This window comes from Globicephala melas, chromosome 20 (genome assembly GCF_963455315.2).
Source record: "Globicephala melas chromosome 20, mGloMel1.2, whole genome shotgun sequence".
NCBI lineage: Eukaryota > Metazoa > Chordata > Mammalia > Artiodactyla > Delphinidae > Globicephala > Globicephala melas.
The window spans coordinates 31,557,172-31,582,557 of record NC_083333.1 but is presented as its reverse complement, the minus strand read 5'-3'; the positions used below and the strand labels follow the sequence as shown (position 1 = coordinate 31,582,557).

The 25,386-nt window shown below is 52.0% G+C and overlaps 1 protein-coding gene across 3 annotated transcripts; it reads right to left on the bottom strand.

The window, feature by feature from the left end:
• Positions 1 to 842: 842 nt before the first annotated feature.
• Positions 843 to 25,354, bottom strand: GAA (alpha glucosidase). Of its 3 annotated transcripts, none has more exons than XM_060291019.1 (21): positions 25,232 to 25,354; positions 24,597 to 24,779; positions 21,166 to 21,714; positions 20,028 to 20,173; positions 18,190 to 18,355; positions 18,010 to 18,106; positions 17,391 to 17,510; positions 17,192 to 17,310; positions 16,974 to 17,105; positions 15,983 to 16,093; positions 15,361 to 15,474; positions 15,179 to 15,263; positions 14,599 to 14,716; positions 14,101 to 14,234; positions 5,475 to 5,626; positions 5,163 to 5,311; positions 4,009 to 4,150; positions 3,460 to 3,603; positions 2,887 to 3,051; positions 2,427 to 2,579; positions 843 to 2,017 (listed from the first exon to the last, which is right to left on the bottom strand). In XM_060291019.1, the coding sequence occupies exons 1-21, from the start codon at positions 25,337 to 25,339 to the stop codon at positions 1,958 to 1,960; spliced, it is 3,147 nt and encodes a 1,048-aa protein (XP_060147002.1). In that variant the 5' UTR covers positions 25,340 to 25,354; the 3' UTR covers positions 843 to 1,957. The 3 variants fall into 3 exon arrangements, with proteins under 3 accessions (XP_060147002.1, XP_060147003.1, XP_030693772.1); XM_060291020.1 differs by having other exon boundaries at positions 2,460 to 2,579; XM_030837912.2 differs by lacking the exon at positions 25,232 to 25,354 and having other exon boundaries at positions 21,166 to 21,864; positions 24,597 to 24,725.
• Between the last annotated feature and the right edge of the window lie 32 nt (positions 25,355 to 25,386).

The window sequence follows — 25,386 nt, the reverse complement described above, 5'->3', positions numbered from 1 at the left end:
GGTAAGGACTTTGCAGGTGTAATTAAAGATTGAGATGAAATTATCCTGGATTATCCAGGTGGACCCTATCTAAACACATGCGCCCTTTAAAGTCAAGAATGCTCTGGGCTACCATGGGTCAGAGAGTGGTATAATGGAAGAGGCAGGATTGATTCTCTGGGGTGAGAAGGACTCAACCCACCATTGCTGGATTTGAAGATGAAGGTGCCACGAGCCAGGATATGGAGCAGCCTCTAGAAGCTGAGGAGGACGTCTGGCTCAACCACAGGGACATGTGGACCTCACACCCATACACTCAGGAGACTGAATTCTGCCGACAACTTGCATGAGCAGGGGAGCACATTCTCCCCTGGAGCCTCCGGAGAAGAAGCTGCCCTGCTGACACCTAATTTAGCCCAGCTGACCGTGTCAAATTTCTGACCTACAGAACTGTGATAGAATAAATGTGTTATTTTGAGCCACAGAGATTGTGGTAATTTGTTATGGTAGCAATTGGAAAAACAATGTACTTTGTAACTCAATAATAAGGTCAACAAATCCAAGTAAAAAATGGGCAAGATACCTGAACAGACACTTCACCAGAGAAGATTTATGGGTGACAAGTCCATGAAAGATGCTCGCCATCTTCAGTTGCAAATCAGACCTGCGAGACCCACTGTCACTGGAACAGCTGAAAATGAGCATACGGACCACACCAAGCGACAGCAAGGCTGGTAGGAGTGCAGTGTGTCACCCACTTTGGAAAACAGTTCGGTCACACACACACCCTCCATATGACCTGACCATATCACACTTGCGGTGTTTGCTCAAGAGAAATGAAAACATGTCCGTTCACAGACTGGTCCATGATTACATCGTCTTTATTCACAATAGTCAAAAACTGAAAACAGTCCTTACATCCATGTAAATTTAATAAATGTGGCACCTCTAGCCAATGGAAAACTATTTGGCAATTAAAAAGCACACCACATGGATAAATCTCAAAGTAATTAATTAATTAGACCAAAAGAAATACATGCTATATGATTCCATTTATATAAAATACCAGAAAATGTAAACTAGTCTATAGTGACCAAAAGCAGACCAGCTGTTGCCTGGGAACGGAGGTGTTGGGGGTAGCAGCTTAGTCTGCATAGCCCTTGGGCAGGGTCGGGGGAGGGTGTATCTCCCACCACATGACTGACACCAGGCCTGGCTGGATGTTTTCCAGTCACCTTAGAGATGGGTGATACTAGGGTGTGAGGTGGGGACGTGAGGGTGCTGCTTTGAGCATGCACAGTACAGCACATATGCACACCCTGCCTGGGAACGTCCAGGGGCCCATCAAGGAAGGAGTCCTGCTTCTGTGTCAGGGCCTCTAGACACATCCTCCTTACCCTGAATCTCAGAAGGACCGGCAGAAGCTTGATTGCAAATGCCCCTTTTATTAAAAATAATTGCACTTCAGATTAAGGGATCCCCAAGTCCTGGGAATTCTGCCGAGTGTCTAGGCCCACTTGTCAGACTGGTGGACAGCCTCCACCCCTGTTGTCGGGGGCAGCTGCCCAGAAAGCAGTCTGCAGCGGCCCCCCAGCTCTGCTTTCATCAGGTCAGAGCCAGGACCTTGGGGTGCAGGTACCACCCCATACCAAGCACCACCTCTGCGTCACAGGCAGGCAGTGGTGACTGACATTGCATGCGTCACAGTGACAGGCTACAGAGAAGCAAATCTTCCAGTAAACAGGGCACCACCCCTCAGGGCACTGACCCGACTGGGATCTGGACAGAAGACTCAGAAGAGCTGCTGGCCCAGAGCCTGGGGGGCAGACTCACAAGCAGATCCGGGTGTTCAGGGATGTCAGTGACATGCGATTCGGGGTAAGTGCTCTGACCCAAGGCCCACATACCGCCGACTGAGGGTGCAGGTGCTGGGCTGCCGGGAGGTCTGTAAAGGAGCAGCACACCACTGGGCCCCAGATTAAGACCAACTGATGAGGAACTGCTCTCCCATCGTCAGCGAGACAGGGATGTCCAGGGTCTGGGGACAAGAAATAGGAAAATTTGCTTGGCAACAGAGGTGGGGCAGACAGCAGACTGTGGACATGGGTGGACGGTGGACATGGGGTCTGACCTAGCCCTGGGAGCGTCTCGCTCTGTTCCCTCTGAGCACTCTTGGCAGTGGCCGCCTTAATTTGCTTTGGAAATGAGCTGCCCTCTAACCAGGGGCTGACAGTGTGGACACAGGCAGGGAAAAGATGTGAAGTGCGAGGGGACTGAACCTTCCCACTCCTCCCCGCAAGGATCAGTTCCTCTCCGCCCCTTGTAAGGCCTAAGTGTCCTCTCCCTTCTGGACAGGGAATCCCATGATGCCAGCTCAGCGGGCACCTCCCGCCCCCTCGCCCACCCTCAGGGACAGGCCTTCTGGCCTCAAATGTAGGCTCTCTTGCCTCCGTGTCAGGGCTGTAGGTGAAGTTGGATACAGAAACGCCATTGCAGACGACTTGCTGGGGGGCTGTGGCCACCCCCAGGACGGTCACCTTCCTCAGCTGCAGGCCAGCCCCCTCACTGCTCACGTGCACCAGCTGGTTCACGATGGTGTTCTGGCCGAAGCAGAGAGACAGGACCAGAGGTGTGAGCAGATGGCCTGGGCCAGGAAGCCCCACCAGGGCAGGGCCTCTGGACAGCAGATGGGGAGGGCAGGTCGGCAGCACACCCCGTGCAAACCCTAGGACACTGGCGCAGTGCAGGGAACTCCAGCCAAGGCAGTTGGCCTACAGGCTCTTCTCCCCTTCAGTCTGCTTGACCCAGGGACAGGTGGCCATCCCAGGACCCCAGGCCAGCTCCCCTCACCAAGTCAGGATAATCACCCCAAGACAGCCCCCAGCCTAGGCGGATCCCAGAACTCACGTTCGTGGCCAGGAAGATGACCTGCGTGTACGCCCCACGGTCCAGCACTCCTAGGCTCTCCCCATCGTCCCAGAACAGCTCCCCTCGGGCCTCCCCGCTTGCAGTCAGGGCCACAGCCAGGGCCATGGGCTTCTTGCGGGACTCTGTGGTTGTGAGGCCAGGGCCCTGGGAGGGGGTGGCCCACGTCACTGTCCCAAACCTGGTGGAGGCCTCCAGACCCAGGCGTGAGGAGCACTAGGCTGGGACAGTGCCGTGCTAGAAGAAACCACGATCCGCAGGACAGCCCACGGCCGAGCGGCCTGGAGGCCCGTGGACACCTCAGAGGACGTGAGGCCCAAAGAGGTTTGCAGACTGACAGTTTTCTGAGAAAGGCCAATGAAGCAGGCCTCTCCTTCACCAGGCCCGGGAGCAAGTGAGTGCAAGGATGTATCCTGTCCTTCCCCAGCCCAGCTCATCCTCAACCCTCAGAAGGATCATCTCTGCCTGGGGACAGACCCCCAATTGAACAGAGGCATGTGGGGTCCCAGCAACCCCAGGGCTGGACAAATAGGATCAGGGGCCCGGCCCAAGTACCTGCATGGGGATGATGTGCCCGGCCCGGAGGTGGAGGTTGATGGTGTCCAGTGGGGCGGACAGTGTCACCCACTGCCCCTCGCTGTGGATGGCAGATGTGAGGGGTGCAGGAGGTGGGAGGCTGCCAAAGGCCTCCACTGGCACCTGGAGGGGGATGTCATGTCACAAAGGGTCCTGGGCATTGCCAAGCTCCTGTGCTGTTGTCGGGAGCTGAGAGCAAAGATCTGGCCACATGGTGGGGACAGAGCATGCGAGGCCTGAGCCAGGGCTCGGGTAGGGCAGGTCAGAGGACGCAAGAAGGGGCAGGAGTTTGGGAGCAGAACTGGAGTCCCAGCTCAGCTCAGTGGCAAGTCACCCACTCAGCCTCGGTTTCTCCATCTGGAAAATGGGTCCTGTAAGGCTCACACAGGATGATGCTGATGGAGCACCCAGGTGAGGGCCCTCATGTAGCCAGAACTCCTTTTTCACTCTGGTCCACACGGATGGTGCTGGAGGGAAGACCCGCTCCATCTCCCCCGTCCTCCCAAGTTTCAGGGCCCCAGGACTCACCGTCCGCAGGTCATACCACGTGCTGCGGGGAAAGTAGCCAGTGACCTCAACCTTCCCAGCCTTGAGAACCGGGGTGATGAGCAGAGCCTCCCCCCACAGGAGCTGGCGGTCCACTGTCCAGGTGCGGGGATCCTCGGGGAACCTTCAAACAGGAGGGATGGGCAGGGGGGCCTGGTGACCTCTGAGGTCAGTGGGCTCAAGGGTCCCATGGGGAGGCGTGGACAGGAGCCAGAGGACCTGGGTTACATGTGGCAGGGCCGGTTCTGGCCAGCTTAAGTCAAGGCAGGAGCCAAGAATAACCTCTCCCTGCCCGACTACTTGGGCATGACCTGTTCACATTCCCTGTTTGCAAGTTGTGTTCTTGCCCACATGTCTATCTGGCTCTTACCCCTGGTCTGAGTTTCTGTACATTAGGGACAGTGACTGTCATTTTATTGATAATGTTTTCTCCCATTCGATTGCCTTGACAATCTATGTTCAGAGCAGTTTTAATATTTTTCTGCTTATATTCAAAGAAGTGTTACTTTTTTTTCCTAAGTGAAACCTCCTTCCCTTTGCTTTTTTGCTTTTGATGCTTAGAAAGCCCTCTCCTGACAGGTCATAGAGAAGCATTCACTTCTGTTTTCCTGCAGCTTTTCTACAGCTTAATTTTTGTCATTTAACTACGTAATCATTTGGAACTTAGGTTTGTACAGATGAGTGGAAAATAAGCTGATTTTTGCAAATAGCTAACTAATTACCTTACTACTGGAGGATCCTTTAATCCTCTGATTCGAGGTGCCATTTTATGGTACGGTAACTTCTTAGATATACTAAGTCCTACTTGGGGGATATCTATTGGATTTCTTTAGTGGTCTTGTCCCCTTAAGCCCCAGATGGATTCAATCATGATAGTCTTATAACTTGTTTTACCATCTGGGAGGCCTGGTCTGTACTCAGTGTTCATCCTGGGTTTTTCCGTTATCCAGTGCTCCCTGCCCTGAGCTGGAATCTAATGGGTGGGAACTGGGGGTTCAGGGGGGCACCTCAGTGGGGAGTGCCCAGATTTTGCTGCAACCTCCTTCCTCTCTCAGTGCCCAGAACACCCCCTGCAGCAGGTTAGCTGCCCTGGGGTCAGTGGGCCGGAGGCCATCACTCCCAACCCAGGCACTCACTCCAAGAAGAGGGGCCGGGCCACGGTCTCGCCTCTGACGTGGGCCCCATGGAACAGCGTGTAGAGATAGGGCAGCAGCATGTAGCGCAGGGCAAAGGCCTTCCTCATGGCTTGCTGTGCCGTCTCGCTGAACCTGTACGGCTCCTGCGGCTGCAGTGGAGGGAGTGGAGGAAGCACCTGGGATCTAGGACCATGGACTCCGAGGTCCCCCCACCCCAGGAGACCCAGCACTTTGGGCCAGCCAGTGCTGGGCTCATTGGCACAGAAAGTGGCATTCTCCAGGGCACGGCCTCCCCTGCTGCCCCCGCCCTACCAGGCTGTTCAGGCCATTGTGGTTCCGCATGAAGGGGTAGAAGGCCCCCAGCTGGGTCCAGCGCACACACAGCTCCTCCGAAGTGTTGCCCAGGAAGCCACAGATGTCGGCCCCCACCAGGGGCACCCCCAGCAGATTGAAGAGCAGGATTTCTGGAGGGCAGAGTCAGATGGGCCTCCAGCTGCTACAGTAGGAGCAGTCTAGGGCCAAGGAGCCTGACAGACATGTCTGTTGAACTGGCTGGAGGCAAGGATCCCTCCCAAAGCCCCTCCCACCCAGCCCCCACCTGATGGTCAGTACACCAATGGCCACTGCACCTTGCACTTGTGGTCAGCAGAATGACAAGCCGCATCTGCTCCCTAGCTCGCAGGGTGGGCAGGGCAAACTAGACCCCTTAGGGCTGAATTGTATTTCCCTCCAAAGTAAGTTCTAGTCCTAACCCCTGGTTGCCATATTTGGAAATAGGGTCATTGAAGATGTAATCAGGTTGAGAAGAGGACGTTAGGGTGGACCCTAATTCACCATGACTGGTGACCTTATCAGAAGAGGGAACCAGGTACAGGAAGCACAGAGGGTCCCAAACAAGATGAACCCAAACAGACCTACACCAAGACATAATTAAAATGGCAAAAGTTAAAGAGGATTCTAAAGGCAGCAAGAGAAAAACAAAGTTAATTACAAGGGAACCCCATAAGGCTATCAGCTGCTTTCTCTACAGAAAGGTTGCAGGCCAGAAGGGAGTGGCAAGATACATTCAAAGTCCTGAAAGGGAAAAACCTGCAACCTAGGATACTCTACCCAGCAAGGTTATCATTTAGAATAGAAGGAAAGATAAAGAATTTCTCAGACAAGCAAAAACTAACAGAATACAGCAATGCTAAACCTATCCTATAAGAAATACTGAAAGGTCTTCTCTAAATAGAAAAGAAGCAAGAATCTATAGCAAAAAGAAAATCACAATTGGAAAGTAAATCACCTAAGCCAGCACAAAGATTTAAAAAAAAATCAAAAATATTTTTGTGAAAGCAATGATAACTACAATGAACAGCAAAGGGATAAACATGAAAATGTAAGAGGACATCAAAATCATAATATGTGGGGGAGGGGAGTAATAAAATATAGATTTTTTTTTCAGAATGTGTTTGAGCCTGTATGGCTACAAGTCTAAAGCAAGCAGATATAGTAACAGGTTAACATACTTGAAAAACAGGTTACCACAAATCAAAAACATAAAATTGATTCATAAAAACCAAAAGAACACAAGGAAAATACAAAAGAAAACCATCAAACCATAAAAGAAACAAAAAAGAAATACAAAATCAAATGGAAAACAAGGTCTAAAATGGCAATAAACACATATCAATAATTACCTTCAATGTCAATGGACTAAACGCTCCAGTCAAAAGACACAGAGTGGCAGATTGGATAATAAAACAAGAGCCTACAAGGTGCTGCCTACAGGAGACCCACTTTAGGGCAAAGGACACACATAGCTTAAAAGTGAGAGGATGGAAAAAGATATTTCATGCAAATGGGAATGACAAGAAAGCGGGGGTAGCAATACTTGTATCAGACAAAACAGACTTTAAAACAAAGCCCATGCAGCATTTTCAGAGATCTTGTTTTCTCATCAGTGACCCAGGTGTAACCAACTCTTTCTCACGTTACAGGTCATTGAGGCTTAGTATTTTAAACTAAGATGGGAATATAAAAATACAGAATTCTGACCCATGCATGAAATTTGCTAGCTACTGTTTTCTACTGTAGCTATTAGCTGCCATTTCTTTAGACGCTGTGCTACTAAAATTTCCTAGATGACAGGGTTCTCATTCCTCTGCTAATAGGAATCTTTAGAAACTTAAGTGGCAGGGGTGTGCATGTGGGCTATTATTCGCTCAGAGTTGAAGATGAGAGGGGGATGGTGCCCTTGACTGTAGTGTGGTTACCTGAAGTAACCACAGGTAACCTTGGGCTGCACCATGCTAAAGGGCAATGGGATCTTTGATTGTCAAAGTGAACATTCAAAATGACTTTTATTAACAACAAAAAATGATTAAATATAATTCTGTATCTTCAAAAAAATAAAGGCCATAAAGAAAGATAAAGAAGCACACTATATAATGATAAAAGGATCAATATAAGAAGAGGATATTACACTCATTAACATATATGCACCCAGTATAGGCGCACCTAAATACATAAAACAAATACTAACAGACATAGAGAAATTGATGGGAATAAAATTAATAACACGAGGCTTTACCATCCCACTGACATCAATGGACAGATCTTCCAAACAGAAAATCAATATGACAACAGAGATCCTAAATGACACAATAAAACAGACTTAATATCTTCAGGACATTACATCCAAAAAAACCCCAGAATACACAGTCTTTTCAAGTACACATGGACTATTCTCTGGGATAGACTATATAAATACTAGGACATAAAACAAGCCTCAACAAATTTAAGAGGATAGAAATTATCTCAAACATCTTTTCTGACCACAACAGCATGAAACTGGAAATCAACCACAGAGAGAACAAATTACATGGAGACTAAACAACATGCTACTAAAAAAAAAAAAAAAAAAAAAAAAAAAACCAAAAATGGGCAGAAGACCTAAATAGACATTTCTCCAAAGAAGATATACAGACTGCCAACAAACACATGAAAGAATGCTCAACATCATTAATCATTACAGAAATGCAAATCAAAACTACAATGAGATATCATCTCACACTGGTCAGAATGGCCATCATCAAAAAATCTAGAAACAGTAAATGCTGGAGAGGATGTGGAGAAAAGGGAACACTCTTGCACTGCTGGTGGGAATGTGAACTGGTACAGCCACTATGGAGAACAGTATGGAGGTTCCTTAAAAAACTACAAATAGAACTACCATATGACCCAGCAATCCCACTACTGGGCATATACCCTGAGAAAACCGTAATTCAAAAAGAGTCATGTACCAAAATGTTCATTGCAGCTCTATTTACAACAGCCCGGAGATGGAAACAACCTAAGTGTCCATCATCAGATGAATGGATAAAGAAGATATATACAATGGAATATTACTCAGCCATAAAAAGAAACGAAATTGAGCTATTTGTAATGAGGTGGATGGACCTAGAGTCTGTCATACAGAGTGAAGTAAGTCAGAAAGAGAACGACAAATACTGTATGCTAACACGTATATATGGAATTTAAGAAAAAAATGTCAAGAAGAACCTAGGGGTAAGACAGGAATAAAGACACAGACCTACTAGAGAATGGACTTGAGGATATGGGGAGAGGGAAGGGTAAGCTGTGACAAAGCGAGAGAGTGGCATGGACGTATATACACTACCAAACGTAAAATAGATAGCTAGTGGGAAGCAGCCGCATAGCACAGGGAGATCAGCTCGGTGCTTTGTGACCACCTAGACGTGTGGGATAGGGAGGGTGGGAGGGAGGGAGACGCAAGAGGGAAGAGATATGGGAACATATGTATATGTATAACTGATTCACTTTGTTATAAAGCAGAAACTAACAACAAAAAAATCCCAATGGGTCAGTGATGAAAATCAAAGAGAAAAGTTAAAAATACTTTGAAACAAATGATAATGGAAATACAGCCAAACAAAATCTGTGGGATTCGGCAAAAGCAGTCCTTATGGAGAAGTTCATGATGATACAGGCCTTCCTCAAAAAAAAAAAACAAGAAAAATCTCAACCTAACCTACCACCTAAAAGAATTAGAAAAAGAAGAACAAACAAAACCTAAAGTTAGCAGAAGGAAGGAAATAATAAAGATCATAGAGGAAACAAATAAAATAGAGATTTTAAAAAAATAGAAAAAAAATCAATAAAACCAAGAGCTGGTTCTTTGAAAGGGTAAACAAAATTGACAACCCTCTGGCCAGGCTCACCAAGAAGAAAAGAGAGGACCCAAGTTAACAAAATAAGAAATGAAAGAGGAGAAATAACAACTGATACCACAGAAATATAAAAAACCATAAGAGAATACTATGAACAATTACATGCCAACAAACTGAACAACCTAGAAGAAATGGACAAGTTTCTAGATACATCCAGCCCACCAAAACTGAATCAAGAAGAAATAGATAGTTTGAACAGACCAATCACTAGAAGTGATATAGAATCTGTAATTTAAAAAAACTCCCTGCAAACAAAAGCCCAAGACCACATGGCTTCACTGGTGAATTCTACCAAACATACAAAGAAGAACTAATACTGATCCTTCTCAAACTCTTCCAAAAGACTGAAAAGGATGGAACACTCGCAAAGTCATTCTATGAAGCCACCATCACCAAAACCAGACAGACACTACCAAAAAAAGAAAATTACAGGCCAAAATCTTTGATTAATATACAAAAATTCTCAACAAAATAAAAGCAAACTGAATCCAACAACACATAAAAAAAGATAATACACCACGATCAAGTTGGATTCGTCCCAGGGTCGCAAGGATGGTTCAGCATATGCAAATCAATGTGATACACCACATCAACAAAAGAAAAAAACCACATGATCATCTCAATAGATGCAGAAAAAGCATTTGATAAAATTCAACATCCATTCACAATAAAAACTCTTACCAAAATGGGTACAGAGGGAACATATCTCAACATAATAAAAGCCAACATAATACTCAATGGTGAAAAGCTGAAAGCCTTTCCACTAAAATCTGGAACAAGACAAGGATGCCCACTCTCACCATTTCTATTCAACATAGTATTGGCAATCCTAGCCACAGCAATCAGGCAAGAAAAAGAAATAAAATGTATCCAAATTAGAAAAGGTAAAATTGTAATTATATGCAGATGACATTGATACTATATATAGAAGACTCTGAAGACTCCACACAAAAACTACTAGAACTGATAAATAAAGCAAGGTAGCAGAATACAAGGTTAACATACAGAAATCTGTTATTTCTTTACACTAACAATGAAATAGCAGAAAGGGAGAGTAAAAAGACAATCCCTTTTAAAATCGCATCAAAAAAAATAAACTTTGGGGAATTCCCTGCTGATCCGGTGCTTAGGACTTGGCGCTTTCACTGCTGTGGGCCTGGGTTCAGTCGCTGGTTGAGGAACTAAGACCCCACAAAGCCACACAGCACAGCCAAAAGGTAAAAAATAAAATACTTCAGAAGAAACCTGACCAAGGAGGTGAAAGACTTATATGCTGAGAACTACAAAACATTGATAAAGGACAATGAAGATGATTCAAAGAAATGGAAAGATATCCCATGCTCTTGGATTGGAAGAATTAATATTGTTAAAACGGCCATACTACCCAAAGCAATCTACAGATTTAATGCAATCCCTATCAAATTACTCATGACATTTTTCAAAGAACTAGAGCAAATAATCCTAAAATTTATATGGAACCACAAAAGATCCAGAATTGCCAAAACAACCCTGAGGAAAAAGAACAAAACTGGAGGCACAACCCTCCCAGACTTCAGACAATACTACAAAGCTACAGTAATCAAAACGGTGTGGTACTGGCACAAAACAGACATATGGATTAATGGAACAGAACAGAGAGCCCAGCAACAAACCCACACACCTATGGTCAAGTAATCTTCAACAAAGGAGGCAAGAGTATACAATGGAGAAAAGACAGTCTGTTCAGTAAGTGTTGTTGGGAAAGCTGGACAGCTGCATATAAATCAATGAAGTTAGAACACTCCCTCACACCACACACAAAAATAAGCTCAAGGGCTTCCCTGGTGGCGCAGTGGTTGGGAGTCCGCCTGCCGATGCAGGGGACGCGGGTTCGTGCCCCGGTCTGGGAAGATCCCGCATGCCGCAGAGTGGCTGGGCCCGTGAGCCGTGGCCGCTGGGCCTGCGCGTCCGGAGCCTGTGCTCCGCAGCAGGAGAGGCCACAACAGTGAGAGGCCCGCGTACCGCCAAAAAAAAAAAAAAAAGCTCAAAATGGCCTAGAGACTTAAATATAAGACATGAGAGCACAAAACTCCTAGAAGAGAACATAGGCAAAACATTCTCTGACATAAATCATAGCAGTGTTTTCTTAGGTCAGTCTCCCAAGGCTATAGATATAAAAGCAAAAATAAACAAATGGGACCTAATTAAACTTATAAGATTTTGGACAGCAAAGGAAACCATAAGCAAAATGAAAAGACAACCTATGGACTGGGAGAAAATATTTGCAAATGATGTGACTGACAAGGGCTTAATTTCTAAAATATGCAAACAGCTCATACAGCTCAACATCAAAAAAACAAACAACCCAGTCAAAAAATGGGCAGAAGACCTAAAAAGACATTTCTCTAAAGAAGATGTACAGATGGCCAATAGGCACATGAAAAGATGCTCAACATCACTAATTAGTAGAGAAATGCAAAATCAAAACTACAATAAGGGACTTCCCTGGTGGCACAGTGGATAAAAATCTGCCTGCCAATTCAGGGGACACAGGTTCGATCCCTGGTCTGGGAAGATCCCACATGCCACGGAGCACCTAAGCCTGTGCGCCGCAACTACTGAAGCCTGCGTGCCACAACTACTGAAGCCTGTGCGCCTTGAGCCCATGCTCCACAAAAGAGTAGCCACCGCAGGTAGAAGCCCATGCACTGCAATGAAGAGTAGCCCCCGCTTGCCACTAGAGAAAGCACGCGAACAGCAACAGAGACCTAACACAGCCAAAAATAAATACAATTAAATCTTGAAAAACTACAATGAGGTATTACCTCACACCAGTCAGAATAGCTGTCATTAAAAAGTCTACAAATAATAAATGTTGGAGAAGTGCGGAGAAAATGCAACCCTCCTACACTGTTGGTGGGAATGTAAAATGGTGCAGCCATTATGGACAACAGTATGGAGGTTCCTTAAGAAACTAAAAATAGAGTTGCCATGTGACCCACTCCTGGGCATATATCTGGACAAAACTATAATTCAAAAAGATACATGCACTCCAATGTTCATAGGAGCGCTATTCACAATAGCCAAGACATGGAAACAACCTAAATGTCCATTGACAGATGAATGGATAAAGATGTGGTACATATATACAATGGAATATTACTCAGCCATAAGAAAGAATGAAAATAATGCCATTTGCAGCAACATGGACGGACCTAAAGATTATTATACTAAGTAAAGTTAGAGACAAATACCATATGATATCAGGTATATGTGGAATCTAAAATATGATACAAATGAACTTATTTACGAAACAGAAACAGACTCACAGACGTGGAAAACAAATTTATGGTTACCAAAGGGGAAAGGGGGTGGGGGAGGGATAAATCAGGAGCTTGGGATTAGCAGATACACACCACTAAATATAAAATAGATAAACAATAAGGTCCTACTGTATAGCCCAGGGAACTATATTAAAAAAGAAAAGAGGAGGGAAAACACCATGTGAAGACAAGGACACAGGAAAAAGACCGAGAGGTGACAAAGGCAGAGGTTAGAGTGACACAGCCTCAAACCAAGGAGGGCCAAGGACTGCTGGCAACCACCAAGAGCTGGAAGAAGCAAGGAGGGATTCTGTCTAGAGTCTCAGAGAGGGCAAGGCCTTGCCGACACCGTGATCAGACTTCCAGTCTGAGAATAAGTTTGTTGTTTTTAAATCACCTGGGGTGTGGTACGTCATTACAGCAGAGGGTCAGTGAGTCCCCTGAGTTGCTGAAGGGTCAGACAGCTTCCAGAGCATCTGGGCCCCATGCCAATCCCACCACCGCTGGGCAGGACTAGAGGCTGCTGGGCTACCCTCTCCTCGTCTCCTCGGGAGCCAGGACCCAGACTGGAAGCCCAATGGGCAGGATGGGGCGCAGCCTGGGGCTGTGAGCAGTGCTGGTCTGGGTCACAGCAGGTCCTGGGAGCTGCACAGCCTTATTTTAGCTTGGTAACAACAGCTCACACCAGAACTGAAACCCAAGAACTAGACAGGTGGACACAAAGCCCAGGAATCCGGCTCTGGGGTGGATTGGCCTGCATGTGCTCAGGCTCGACCCACCATGCTGGCCCCAGGGTGAAAATCAGAGCCGGTCGGCACCCGTGGGCAGAGCCAGCAGCCACTTTGTGAAGGAGGAATGGACTTCTCACCCGAGAGCTCAGCTCGGCAGGACATCCCTGTGGCCCGAGGCTCTGTAGATGCATCGCACGTGGAAGCAAGCCTGCGACTATGAAAGCACTTCCAGGCCGGGGGTTTGGTGGAGGCTCTTTTCAGCTGTGACCTCTGGGGTCACCTCTATCCCCTTCCCCAGGGCTCCTGAGCCATCCCTGGGCCTAAGATCTGTCTGTAGCATCAGAGCTCTTGGAACAAAAATCAAAATTTTCTTTGCAGGGTGGAGCCAGGCATTGAGACAAGAGGGGTGGGGGCACCCTTTGGACTGAGCTCAGATGCTATTTCATGCAGCTCAGAATGTGGTCACCAGAAGGGACATTCTGATGTTAGCATGAATCCGAGACGGGGACATTGGAAGAGGGGCACCACAGGTGAGTCCAATGGCACATGAGTTGGCGACGGGCCCCATGCCACTGCAGCAGCATCTCTCTGAGGACCCAGCTCTGGGCAAACACGCCCGGAGAAGGGCCCACCCTCCCCTCCTTGCACCCCTCCTGACAGGTGTGCTCACCTGGCACGGAGTACGAAAGCTGCTCCCAGCTGCTCCACACATCCCCTGTCCAGTGGCCGGCGTACTGGCCGTGGCCGGCAAAGGTGGAGCGAGAGATCACAAAGGGGCGCATGCCCCGAGCCTTTACCAGAGCCCTGGGTGGAGCAGGGGCACAGAGAGCTGCGTTGAGCAGGGTCACCAGGAGCCCCACCACTGCCCACAAGAGTGCCTGGCAGTGCAGCAGGAAGGACAAGCTGGGAGCAAGGAGTTGGCTTGCTGAGGTCACCGCCACTGTCTGCCAGGCAGTCAGCCCTGCCACCTGACTTACCCTCGAAGATGCACGTGTCACGGGGAGGACAAACTCAAGGGGGCCAGAGGCCCTGGTCAGCCCTGGCCTCTCTGTCTCGTCACCATGCCCTTCCTCTGAGGCACCAGGCATGGAGCTGGGGTGGGGGGTGGGGGTGGGATGTAGGGATGGCTAGGGCCTCCTCCTCTCCTTCCTGCACCCTGGCCCCTCACCTGTGGGAGGCGAAGGCTTCGGTCAGGCCGTACAGGTTGTGCAGGTCGTAGTGCGTGGACAGGAACTGGTGGCTGGAGGCGCAGATGGTGGCTGCCCGGAGGGTCCCGCCAACCACCCCTGGAGGAGAGGGGGCTGTTTCCTTGGAGCCTCCTCCTGGCAGGCTGGTGCCCCCCACATCTTGAGAGACCCCTTGGGACACGGGGTGCGTCCCTGTACAGTCTCCACTTCTCCAAGGACAGGACAAGGCGATGCCGCAGGCTGTGGTCTGCACACCCAGACTTCATGTCTGCCTGCTCCTAACCATTTTTTTTTCCCTGTCCGACTGCCAAAGCCTGAAATACCCCCTCTGAAGGGTCTCGCCTCAGCTGCACATGCCCAGTCAGCATCACGTGGCTGGGGTCTCCCCACATGAACCTTACTCCCAGGGCACCCCTTGCCTTTCCCGGGCTGGCCGCTGCCCATCAGCTTCTCAGAAACCAGAGCTTTGAGTCTCCCAGACCAGAGAAGGAAATCCCTGATTTGAGCCATTAAATCCCCAGCCGACTAGTGCTGGGGGGCCGGCAGGTGGAGGCAGCTCACCTGGCACGTAGGGCGGGTTCTCCAGGTTGCTGTTGGGGCAGCCATCCACTGAGCCCCTCACAAAATTGGATGGCTCGTTCATGTCCTGCAAGAGAGGCCCTGGGGGTGGGTGCCCTGCCTGGTACAGAGAGTGGGGCTGGTCCCTGAGGCCACCGGACACCCAAGGGTGGGGCCACACTCACGATCCACATGCCGTCAAAGGGCACCTGGGCGTGGAACTCGGCCACCATGTCCTGCCACCAGTCAAGGGCCTCAGGGTTGGTGAAGTCAGGGAAGGCGGTGAGTCCGGGCCACACCTGGACGAAAGGCCAGAGGGGAGACAGGGCCCCTGGAGCCTGCACGGAGGCCCTGTCTGTCCTGACTGCAGGCAGAGCCGTAGCCTCACTCATCTAACCCAGGGATGGGTGGACTGCAAGGGGAGGAGCACGGGGAGAGGCCCCAGAATCTGCACTGCTGGGAGCCTTGCCAGCCTCCCTCAGGCTCGACCCCCTTCCTCCTGGTTCTGGGCCTGCCCTGGACCGGGAGGTCAGGAGTCTACTGGGTGCCCCACCCACCGGGAAGGCCTGGGAACCATCAGGAAGCCCCTGGGGGCCCAGAGGATGTGGAGGACCCCAAGGCCTCCGCAAGCATCTGTGGAGCTTGTTTCTGAGCTGCCCGCAAACAAGGGCCCCTGACAAAAGGATTCAGGGTGGTCTTCCTTGTCAGGGGCCACTGTCACCCCCAGCTGTCACTGCCGCCCCCCCTGCAGCCCCACTGCCCAGGGACCCCTGCTTTCTCCCCCTCGCCCCCCAGGCCCGGCTGTACCTGCCCAATCAGCGGCTGCCCAGTCTCATTGGTGATGAAGACCCCCCGCCTCAGACCCTCGTCGTAGGGTCGATAGGTCCCGGCAGGGCTGGAGCTGCTGATGGCAGGATCCTGGGGAGAGAAACCAGTCAGAATGAGAGAGAAATGCCCAAAGCCTCGGCACCCATCGCTGGGAAAACGGGAAAATGCTCTCGATAAACGTTAACGAGGCACAGGTGGATGTGCCCTGGATGCGCCAACGCGCTGCGTGTGCGTGGACGTGCACGTGACCCCGCCCCCATTGCCAAAAAGGGCGCACCTGGATGCAGGCGTTGCTTTTGCTTTAAGGGCCCAGAGTTTCACAAACGTTCTACAGGGAGCGTTTATTTCATTTTGAATAAAAAAAGAAAAGGTCTGCGTCTGCCCTCCCCGCTCCCTGCTCTGAGTGGACCTGGATGCTGCTGCCTTCAGAGGGGCTGCAGGGATGGAAATGACCATCAGCCCAATTCCAAACGGATTTCCTCTCCTGAGGGGTTGTCTTGGCTCCCCCTCCCCTCCTCCGGCCCCCCAGCTGTACCAGACCCTGAATCACACCCCTCTGGCTGCAGGGACTGGCCCAGGGAAGTGTGTCTGTCTGCTGAGCCACTCAGATCCTGCCCTCCTTCCCACAAGCTGACTGCAGGGAGGCAGGGCCAGGAGTCTCACGGAGCTTCTGGGGTTCCAGCCGCCCTGGCACACAGCTCCACCCGGCCCTTGCTTTAAGCTGTTCAAGTAACCTACAGCCGTAAGGATCCTGAGCCACAGACAGATGTCTCCAGGGACATGACTGGATAGCAGGAGTCAAGTCTATAAACCTGATATTCCCTCGATATCAAAGACCCTCAGAAACATTCTCAGTGACCATGGCCACCATGAGGACGATGCCACTGAAAGTTGGAGCCACCAGACACTGGGCCCCTCTCCTTCCAAAAGAGCCTGCTTCCTGTGGCACAAGAGGGGAGGAGGCACTCACAACAATCATGATGTACCGCCGGCCACTTTGGTGGAGCTCCTGCACCATGGCCGGGAAGTCCCCAAAGCCGTCCTTGTTGAAAGTGAAGTCCCGCCTGGCGTCCATGTAGTCCAGGTCATTCCACTGGACGTCCTGCAGCCACAGCACAGGGTGGTCGGGACCCAGGCTCGTTGCCCCCGCCCCACCCTGGGGGCCCCAGGCCCCTCCCCGGCACTCACCAGGGGGAAGTGTGCCCTGGTCATGTTCTCCACAACCTGGCGGGTGATGGCGGTGGAGGAGTAGCCCCAGCGGCACAGGTGGAAGCCCAGGCCCCAGTACGGTGGCATGAATGGGTAGCCTGGGAGCCAAGGCGACCGTGAGCGGGCAGGAGGGGCTGGGGAGGGAGGGGCCGGGGGCCAGGGCCAGGGAGAGGCCTACCCACGATGTCCAGGTACTGCCGCACCACGCTCTTGGGCTCCGGACCCAGGAAGATGTACACATCCAGGATCCCGCCTGTCGACCTCCAGCTGAGGGCCGGGCTGGGCTGCAGGACCACATCTGGGGGAAGCAGCCCTAGGGCTCAGAGACAAATACTCACCCCCCTTGCCCAGGGCCTTCGGCACTGCACCAATGGGCCAAACCACTGCTGGAGAGGCGGGGTCCTCCCACAGGGAGCTTGGGGGCCCTGGGACAGTCACTCTGAGCCCAGCTTGCTGAGATCCTTGGAGCAGGACAGGAAGACGCTGAGCAGCTGGGCCTGGGGCCCCTTTTTTTGGCCTCAGCCCCACCCCACCCAGGTCAGAGGTCCCAGAGCTCACCTTAGAAGCACTGAAGGACAGAGCTGGCAGAGGCCACAGCCCAATGGTCATTTCTCCGAACAGTGTACGAGACCCGACCCCCTGCCTCCTCCTCTACCTCCAGCCTGTCAGATAGGTGCAGAGAGCCCCAGCCCCCTCTACGAAGGAGGGGGTGTGGCTGCACCAGGGAAACCCTGGCTGGCAGCTCAGAAGCAGAACTGGCTGGGGGATGTGGAGGGCCCCAGTACCCCCTTGCTTACCCATGGCATTGCTGTTCAGCAGGAAGACCCCGTGAGCTAAACCGCCATCCTCCAGGCCCAGGTAGAAAGGGTGAGATCCATATAGGTTCACGTCGGGCTGGGACATGGCAGACACCCTGCTTTACGTCCTGGCCCATGAAGCCCCTCCGATCGCACACCCCTCCCTGGCCGCTCCTTTACCGTAGGGGCGACGTCCCTGTTCCAGAGAGTGACCTTGGTCCAGTTGGTGCTGAGCATCAGGGGCCCGAGGTGTTCGGCGAGGCCCGTGATGTGCTGGGACGGCAGGGAGGTGGACAGCTGCAGAAACTGGTCGGCGAAGAACAGGGGGGCCACTGTGGTGTTCAGCCTGCCAGGAAGAGACCAGGTGGCCTCGCACAAGAAGCCAATGGCCCCACGAGCCCTGACCACAAGCAAGTGCTGGGCAAGGGCTGCCCAAAACCCTTACAGTCCTGGGAGTCGTGGCCCTGAGCACCTCCCAGGAGGGCCAAACTGCTCCCAGACATCGTGGAGCTGCCCAGCCGGGGGCAGTTAGGGTGCCCCGAGGTTCCATGGGATCAAGAGGAAGGCAAAAACCACGTACAGGGTCCCTCTCTGCATGGCAGACGCATCACGGCTAATTTCATGGGACAAGTTCCTGCCGCACCCCACCAGCCCGTGTTAAGACTTTGCTCACCTGCCTGTGGGTGTCTGTGCGTGTTCAAGACCAAGATCTGATAAAATGCTTAAAAAACTTCTCTCCAAACTCCGCTTGCAGGTCATCTTCTCAGAGAGGCCCCCCAGCTGCAGAGCCAGCCCACACCCTACATCTGCACAGCCCGTTTCTACCTCCCTCTGCTATGTCAGTCCTGCTAGCAGGTCCACAACACCCGGCCAAAAAATGAACAGGCCACAAAAGAAAGAAATGCACTTCACAAGGCAAGTGCTCTGAAGATTTGGGCAAGTCCAAGGTCCCTCCTTCTGAGCGTGTAGCAGAGTTCGGTGCAGAGCAGGGCCTTGTCAGCCAGCACATATTCGTGTAGGACTATGTGGGCAAAGTGCATGGGATGCGTCCTGGGAAAGGTGCTTGCACAGCCCAGCGTCAGGGCCAGCGGGCAGCCGCGGCAAAACTGCTGACCCCGTGGCTGGGGGTATGGGCGGGCGCTTCTGGGCCAGAGCGACACCGGACACTTGGACTCACAGCCACAGCGTTTGAGTCTAAAAGATGCTTCGGTGCATCTAATACCTGGGGGGTGGGCTGGGGGGAGGTGAGGGCGAGACCAAGCAACACCCTTATCCTCTCCACAAATACCCCTGAGCTCTGCTGTGGGTCAGAACTGCTCTAGGAGCTGGCGGTTCAGGAGGGAACAGGAAAGGCTCCTGCCTCAGGCAGATGGCAGCCATGGTCCAAGCAAAGGTAAGGTCCCGTGGGGGCACACAAACCGCGGAGGGACATGGAGCAGAGTGGCCGACAGCACGGACGCTTCGGCTGGGCTCCGTCACCTGCCAGCAAGCACCTGGACTCTCTATGTCTGTCTCTCCATCTGTAAAGTGGGGATAATAACAGCGCCTACGTCCCAGTTGTTATGAGGATTGGACGAGTTAATCACTGCAATGCCTGATATACTGATGTGTAGTATGTGATAAATAAACAAGAATAAAGCAGGCTTGGGGTTGCTGCCTGGAGTGGGGTTGCCACTTTAGACTGGACCAGGGTTTCTCAGCTGAGGCACTACTGACGTTTGGGCCGATCGCTCCGTGTTCTGGGCCGGCCTGTGCATTGTAGGGTGTTTAGCAGTATCCCAGCACCCTAACGCCCAGTGGTGACAACCAAAAATGTCTCCAGCTGTTGCCAAATGTCCCTTCTGAGAACGGGCCTTTGAGGGCTCGGGGTGGAGGGAACAGCAAGCACCAGGGCCCTGCGGGGCAAGGAACAGCCAGGAGGCCAGAGCAGGAGGGTGGACTACAAAAGGGTCAGGGACGATGCCCTACAGCTCCCTAACCCTCCCAGCAGATAGTGGGCACAGAAACTGGGCACTCACAGCACCCGTCCATCCAGCTTCCGCCGCACGATCACCCCGAAGGGCTCCTCTGAGAACTCGACGCTGTAGAGCGTGGACGGCGCCTGGCTGCGGACACGTGGGGTCTCCAAGGGCACCTCATAGCGCTGGTTGGTGGGATCTTTGATCTAGAGGATGAGAGCAGTGTCATGAGGCCCTTGGTGGCTGGCTGCCCTGCACACCTGTCCACTCCATCCTTCACCTTCCAGAGAAGCAAGGCGTCAGTTCAAGTCTCAGGGTGGCCGCACACAGCGTGTGGACAGATTGGTCCACATACCTAAGCCTGTTTCCTCGTCTATAGAGCCAGGAGAGCACCTCCTGTGGGGTGTGCCAGGTAAGACACAGGAAATCTGGATTTCAGATAAACAATTTTTTTAGTATAAATACATCTCAGATATTGCACGGGACATGCTTACACTAAAAAAAAAGACTAATTCCTGGGTTATCTGAAATTCATATTTGTATTTTTATTTGCTGAATCTGGCAACATTTTTCCACCTGGCATATCTAGTCACAGGGTGAACGAGAAAACATAATTAGAACACCCAGCCCTTGTCTGGTACATAGTCATCACTCAGTAACCCACGGCTGCCATCAGTTACTTTGTTAAAATAACAGGGCCGTACTGAATTACGTGTTTCAGCCTCTCTCACCTTTGTGTCTGCACATTCATTCAGTTGACAACTTTTTACTGAGCACCTAATATGTGCCAGGCACTGTTCCAGGGGCTGGGAAGCAGCAGGGAATAAACCAGACAAGAGGCCCTGCCCTCAGTGGCTGGGATCCCACTGCCCACTGCCTGGAACCGTCCCCCTTCCTCCCTCTCCACCTTTCCCCTTCCTGACTCCTACTTTATGTCCCACCTGGGATGTCACTTCCTGGGAGCGACCTAACCTCCCACCACCTTGCCCTGAGCCCTGTCCCCTAGAACATGTTGTAGAACCTCCTAGTGACTGTCTTAGCGGCCCACTGTTCCCTGAGCATAGGCACTGTGTCTGCTCACACCCAGACTCCAGGTGAGGGCATAATACACGTCTGTGCATAAACAAACACCCCGTAGAGTCTGTCTTTATCCACTGTCCACACACTCTCTGCCCCTGCCCAGCCCCCGCCCACCCACCGTGAAGTGGAGCCGGCTCTCAGTCTCCACCAGCACGTCCAGCCGCAAGGTCATGATGTCCTTGGGGAAGAAGGTCGGGGTGGCACGGATCAGGGTGGCCGTGTAGCCCGTCTTGGTGGTGGTCAGGTTCTCCAGCCTGTAACTGGGATAGTTGGGAGGGAAGAAGCACCAGGGCTGCCCCATCTGGGTGCCCGGAGGCCACCTTGCAGGCATGTAGCAGCAGCCCCGGGCCTCACACTGCTCCTGGGTGATGGCCTTGTCTGGGGCGCAGTCGAAGCGGCCGTCGGGGGGCAGGTCGCACTGTGTGGGTGCTGCCCTCTGGTTGCCGTGGCGCCGTGGGACAGGCTGGGGCCCTTGGCCGCTGGCTCTGGGCTGGCGAGCTGGGTAAATCTCCTCTTGGGAGAAGCTGTGCAGCTCTTGGGGGACCACGTCGAAGTCATGAAGCAGGATGTGCCCCAGGATGGCCAAGGAGACTAGGGCGCAGACCCCCAGCAAGAGGCAGGAACGGGGTGGCCACCTCATCATGTGTGGGCAGCGGGCCCAGGAGGCCTGCAGACAGAAGAACCAGGCTCAAAGGGACGGCAGCAGGGAGTGGCCGGGGCCTCAGGAGACTCTCAAAGCAGCTTCCAGACATGAACTTGTGGCCAGCCCAGCAGCGCACAGGCTAGAAGTGAGGTCTGGTGAGGAAGCAGGGCAGACCTGGGGGAGGGAGGAAAAAGGAAAAGGAGAGAAAAGTCCCAAACAGGGAGTTGCAGAATCCTGTGCATTGTGAAGTCTTCTAATATGTTACAAATAAACGCATCTAGAATGTCTGTAAAAATAACCTAATAACACACAAAGACCCACGTGATAGATCAAGTGGAACAAATAAGTTCCCACAGTAGATAAGTCCCGCTCCCGTATGAAGACTGGCCGAGGTGAGTCTTGGCCAGTGGGGTGGAAGTGTTCCCTCCTTCCGTCCCTCTTGGGCTGACCAGGACGTGGATACAGCCTGTGAGGGGTCTTGGGCACTGCAGCCCAGGTCAACACTCAGGGACAGCCAAGCACAGAAGAAAAAGCCTGGCCCCCAGGACTGGGCAGGCGGAGCCCCTCCCCGCCCCTGCAGTCAGGCTCGTGTGGGGTCTGGTTCTGGGTCTCTGTCACAGCAGCTGCACTGGAGCCTCACTCTGGTTACTTTGGTACTAAGACTGTTCTTACCTGTGTCTTGATTATCTGTATGTTCTAAATATTTTATAGGGAACATTGCTGGTCCAGCTCCTCCAAGGAGCAGCACACACTGATATGGGACTAAATATGCAAGGATTTTATTAGGGGGGTCCTTTTTATCTGTCTGAGAGAAACTGGGGAGGTTGCCAGAGAGGGTTGAGAGCACCAACACACCCGTGCAGGTCTGACCCCGTGGGAGGGCGGTGTGGATTCAAGAGCCCCAGACTGCCATGTAGGTTAGGGAAGCTTGGGCAAGGCCACAGGGTTGGGATTCCTTGAGCCAAAGTTGGCCATTAGAGGGGTCCAGGTCTCCCAGAAGCGGCCTGCCCTAGCGTTAAGGGCCGGGAGGCAGCCCCTCGCAGGAAATGCAGTGATGATTTCAGAGCACGGCGGCTGAGCCTGTCAGTGAAGCTCCCTGTGGTGGGAGGTCTGTGAGCTGCATTCTCATGGCCTCCAGAAACATGCAGGTGTTGGGGAAATGTCACACGCCAGGCAGAAGTGCGCCCAGGTCACTGAGAGAGTCCAAGCCTGTCACAGACACACACAGGTCACCTGGAACATTCTGGCCACCATGGGTCACCAGTACGTTAGATGCAAGAGTGAACTGTTTTCATTCACAACACTTATGACACCAAAAGCGTGGAGCTTTTTCTCAGCAACCAATTTTCCCATTCTCTGGACACCAGCCGGGTGTCCAGCAATTCAATTCAATTCTGACATGAACTCCCAGAGTTAGTGCAGACCCCACAGGTTGTGGGCTCAGTCCCACAAGACTTCCCCCACTTCTGACACTAACCACAAGTCCCAGGTTGTCACCGGCTCTTCTGACCAAGCCACTATCAATTCCGGGGTTCACACAGCACCCCTCACCTCCTCAGGTTCAACAACTGGCTAGAACAACTCACAGAACTCACTTACTGTTACCTGTATATTATAAAGGATACAACTCAGGAACAACCAGAGGGCAAGGTATGGGGAAGGGGTGCTGAGCTTCTATGCCCTCTCTGGGCTGGCCACCCTCTGAGCACCAAAATGTGTTCACAAGCTTCGAAGCTCTCCAAACCCCAACTAGTTTAGGGTTTCATTATGTAGGGCATGAACGATGAAATCACTGAGCGCTGGTGACTAACTTAATCACCAGTCCCCTCTCTTAATCAAGAGCTTCCGGCCCAGAGGAAGCCCAGGAGAAAGTTCCCACCCTCGAATCCTGCCTTGGTCCTTCTGGGGACTAGCCCCCATTCTGAAGCTATCTACAAGCCCCCAGTCATCTCATTAGCATATAAAAGACACTCTTACCACCCCCAAGATTCCAGGGTTTTTAGAAGTTGTGTGCCAGGAACTGGAGACAAAGACTAATATCTCTTTTTTTATACCACATAGTGTCCCAGCTTCACCCGACCCTGCCAGACACATTTGTGATCATAATGACTCAGAAACTGAGGAACTCAGAGTGGAGTCCAGGGGTCCTCACTTGGGAGCTCTTGGGCAATGACCTCAGCCCTTCCCACCCAGACTTCAGAAGCTGCAGAGGTGTCCAGAAGCACGGCCAGGGCAGCACCCCATGCCCTTCCCTGCTTCCAGTTTACAGACAGGGAAGAGAGCCTAGAAAGGGGAAGAGATCCTAAAATGGGGAAGAGCCACACTCACAGCGCTTGACAATTTAGAGAGAAAACGGGGAAGAACTGAAGGTCAGTAGATCAAGTGGCACTGCTGACCCAGTGGGTCGGTCACCCCGCCTTCAGGTAAGTGTCTCAGAACTGCTGCTTCCCCAGGCCACGGTGGTGGTGTAGACAAGCTGGGTTCAAAGCCCAGCTCCACCACCGGCAGAGGGAAGTAAAGGGTTCTCAACCTCCTGTGCCTCAGCTTCCTCCCTGTGAACGGGGGCAAGCGCAGCCTTCCTCGCCCAGCTCGGGGGCAGTGAGTGGGAACCGTGGAGTTTCCGGGGTCCCCGATGTTACTGGGGTCACTGTCGTTACTGCTGCCTCCTGCCGCGCGCGGCCCTGGCACGGTGTGCTCAACTTCTCCAGTAGGAAAGCACTGACCAATCCCTCTATCGTTCGACCCCTTCCATTTCGGGCGTCACGACTGCCCGCACCCGCCAAGCCTCCACTCTGTGGGGTTGCCGCGGACCTCCCCTGCCCCGCCGTTCGCTGGGACCACTGCAGCCCGGGTCCAGCAGTCAGGTCGGCTCACCTCCGCGCACACGCGCCCGGCCCCCTACTCACCTCCGCGCACGCACGCCCCGCCCGTAGCAGCAACTTCAGGATCCAGCGCCCACCAGAGAAGCGGCGGCGGGTCACGTGACAGCCCCCTGCGCAGGCGCCCTTAGTGAGTGCTCGCCTCGGGGATGCGCCCTCTGGTGGCGGGGCGCTTGGTGGCGTCCTCGCCCTCCTTGGGCCTCGGCGTCCCTGGAACGTGGGAGGGGCTCAGGGGGCGCGCACCTTGCAGGGGAGAGCTCTGGGGGAGAGGCGGGGCCTCGTCTTTTGGGGTCGCAGAGGGCGCTACGCCCCCGCATGAGCGAACCCTCAGCATCCTGGAGCCCGCCAAGCCGCCCGCCGAGGCACGGCTCTGCGAATCTAGCACCCAGACGACAAAATAGCGAAAATTTGAAAGCAACTTAAAGTTCTTCTGAAAAGGAAAACATTGTCATAACCCATAAAATCGACTGTCATGAAAATGTTCAATGACAAGGAACTTTTCGTACACAAAGTCTCATGTTAAGGCGAGCAAGCTTAAAAAAAAAAAAAGAGGGGCAAGCTTGTACAGCAAGAAACTAACACAACATCGTAAGGCAATTATACTCCAATAAAAATTAATGAAAAAGAAAAAAAAAAGGAGAAAGCTTTCCAAAATGACATACAGAAGCCGGACCCTGTGGCCTTGTCAGGTGGAACCAGGCACAGAAAGCCCAGTGCAGCGGTGTCAGAGCAGGATTGAGGGCCTCCTCGCTTCTTTGTGGGTTTTGCATTTCTGAAATGTTTTAGAATAAATACGATTTTCTCTTATATTCAGAAA

Bases quoted from the DNA above. Each gene is read 5' to 3' on its own strand.
- GAA (XM_060291019.1), bottom strand. From the start codon at position 25,339: ATGCAAAACCCACAAAGAAGCGAGGAGGCCCTCAATCCTGCTCTGACA. The intron at 15,264-15,360 runs GTGAGTGTGGCC...CCTCTCTTGCAG, and splicing joins CCTTTGACGGCATGTGGATC to GACATGAACGAGCCATCCAA. The intron at 3,052-3,459 runs GTACTTGGGCCG...ACCCCCTCCCAG, and splicing joins GGCACATCATCCCCATGCAG to GGCCCTGGCCTCACAACCAC.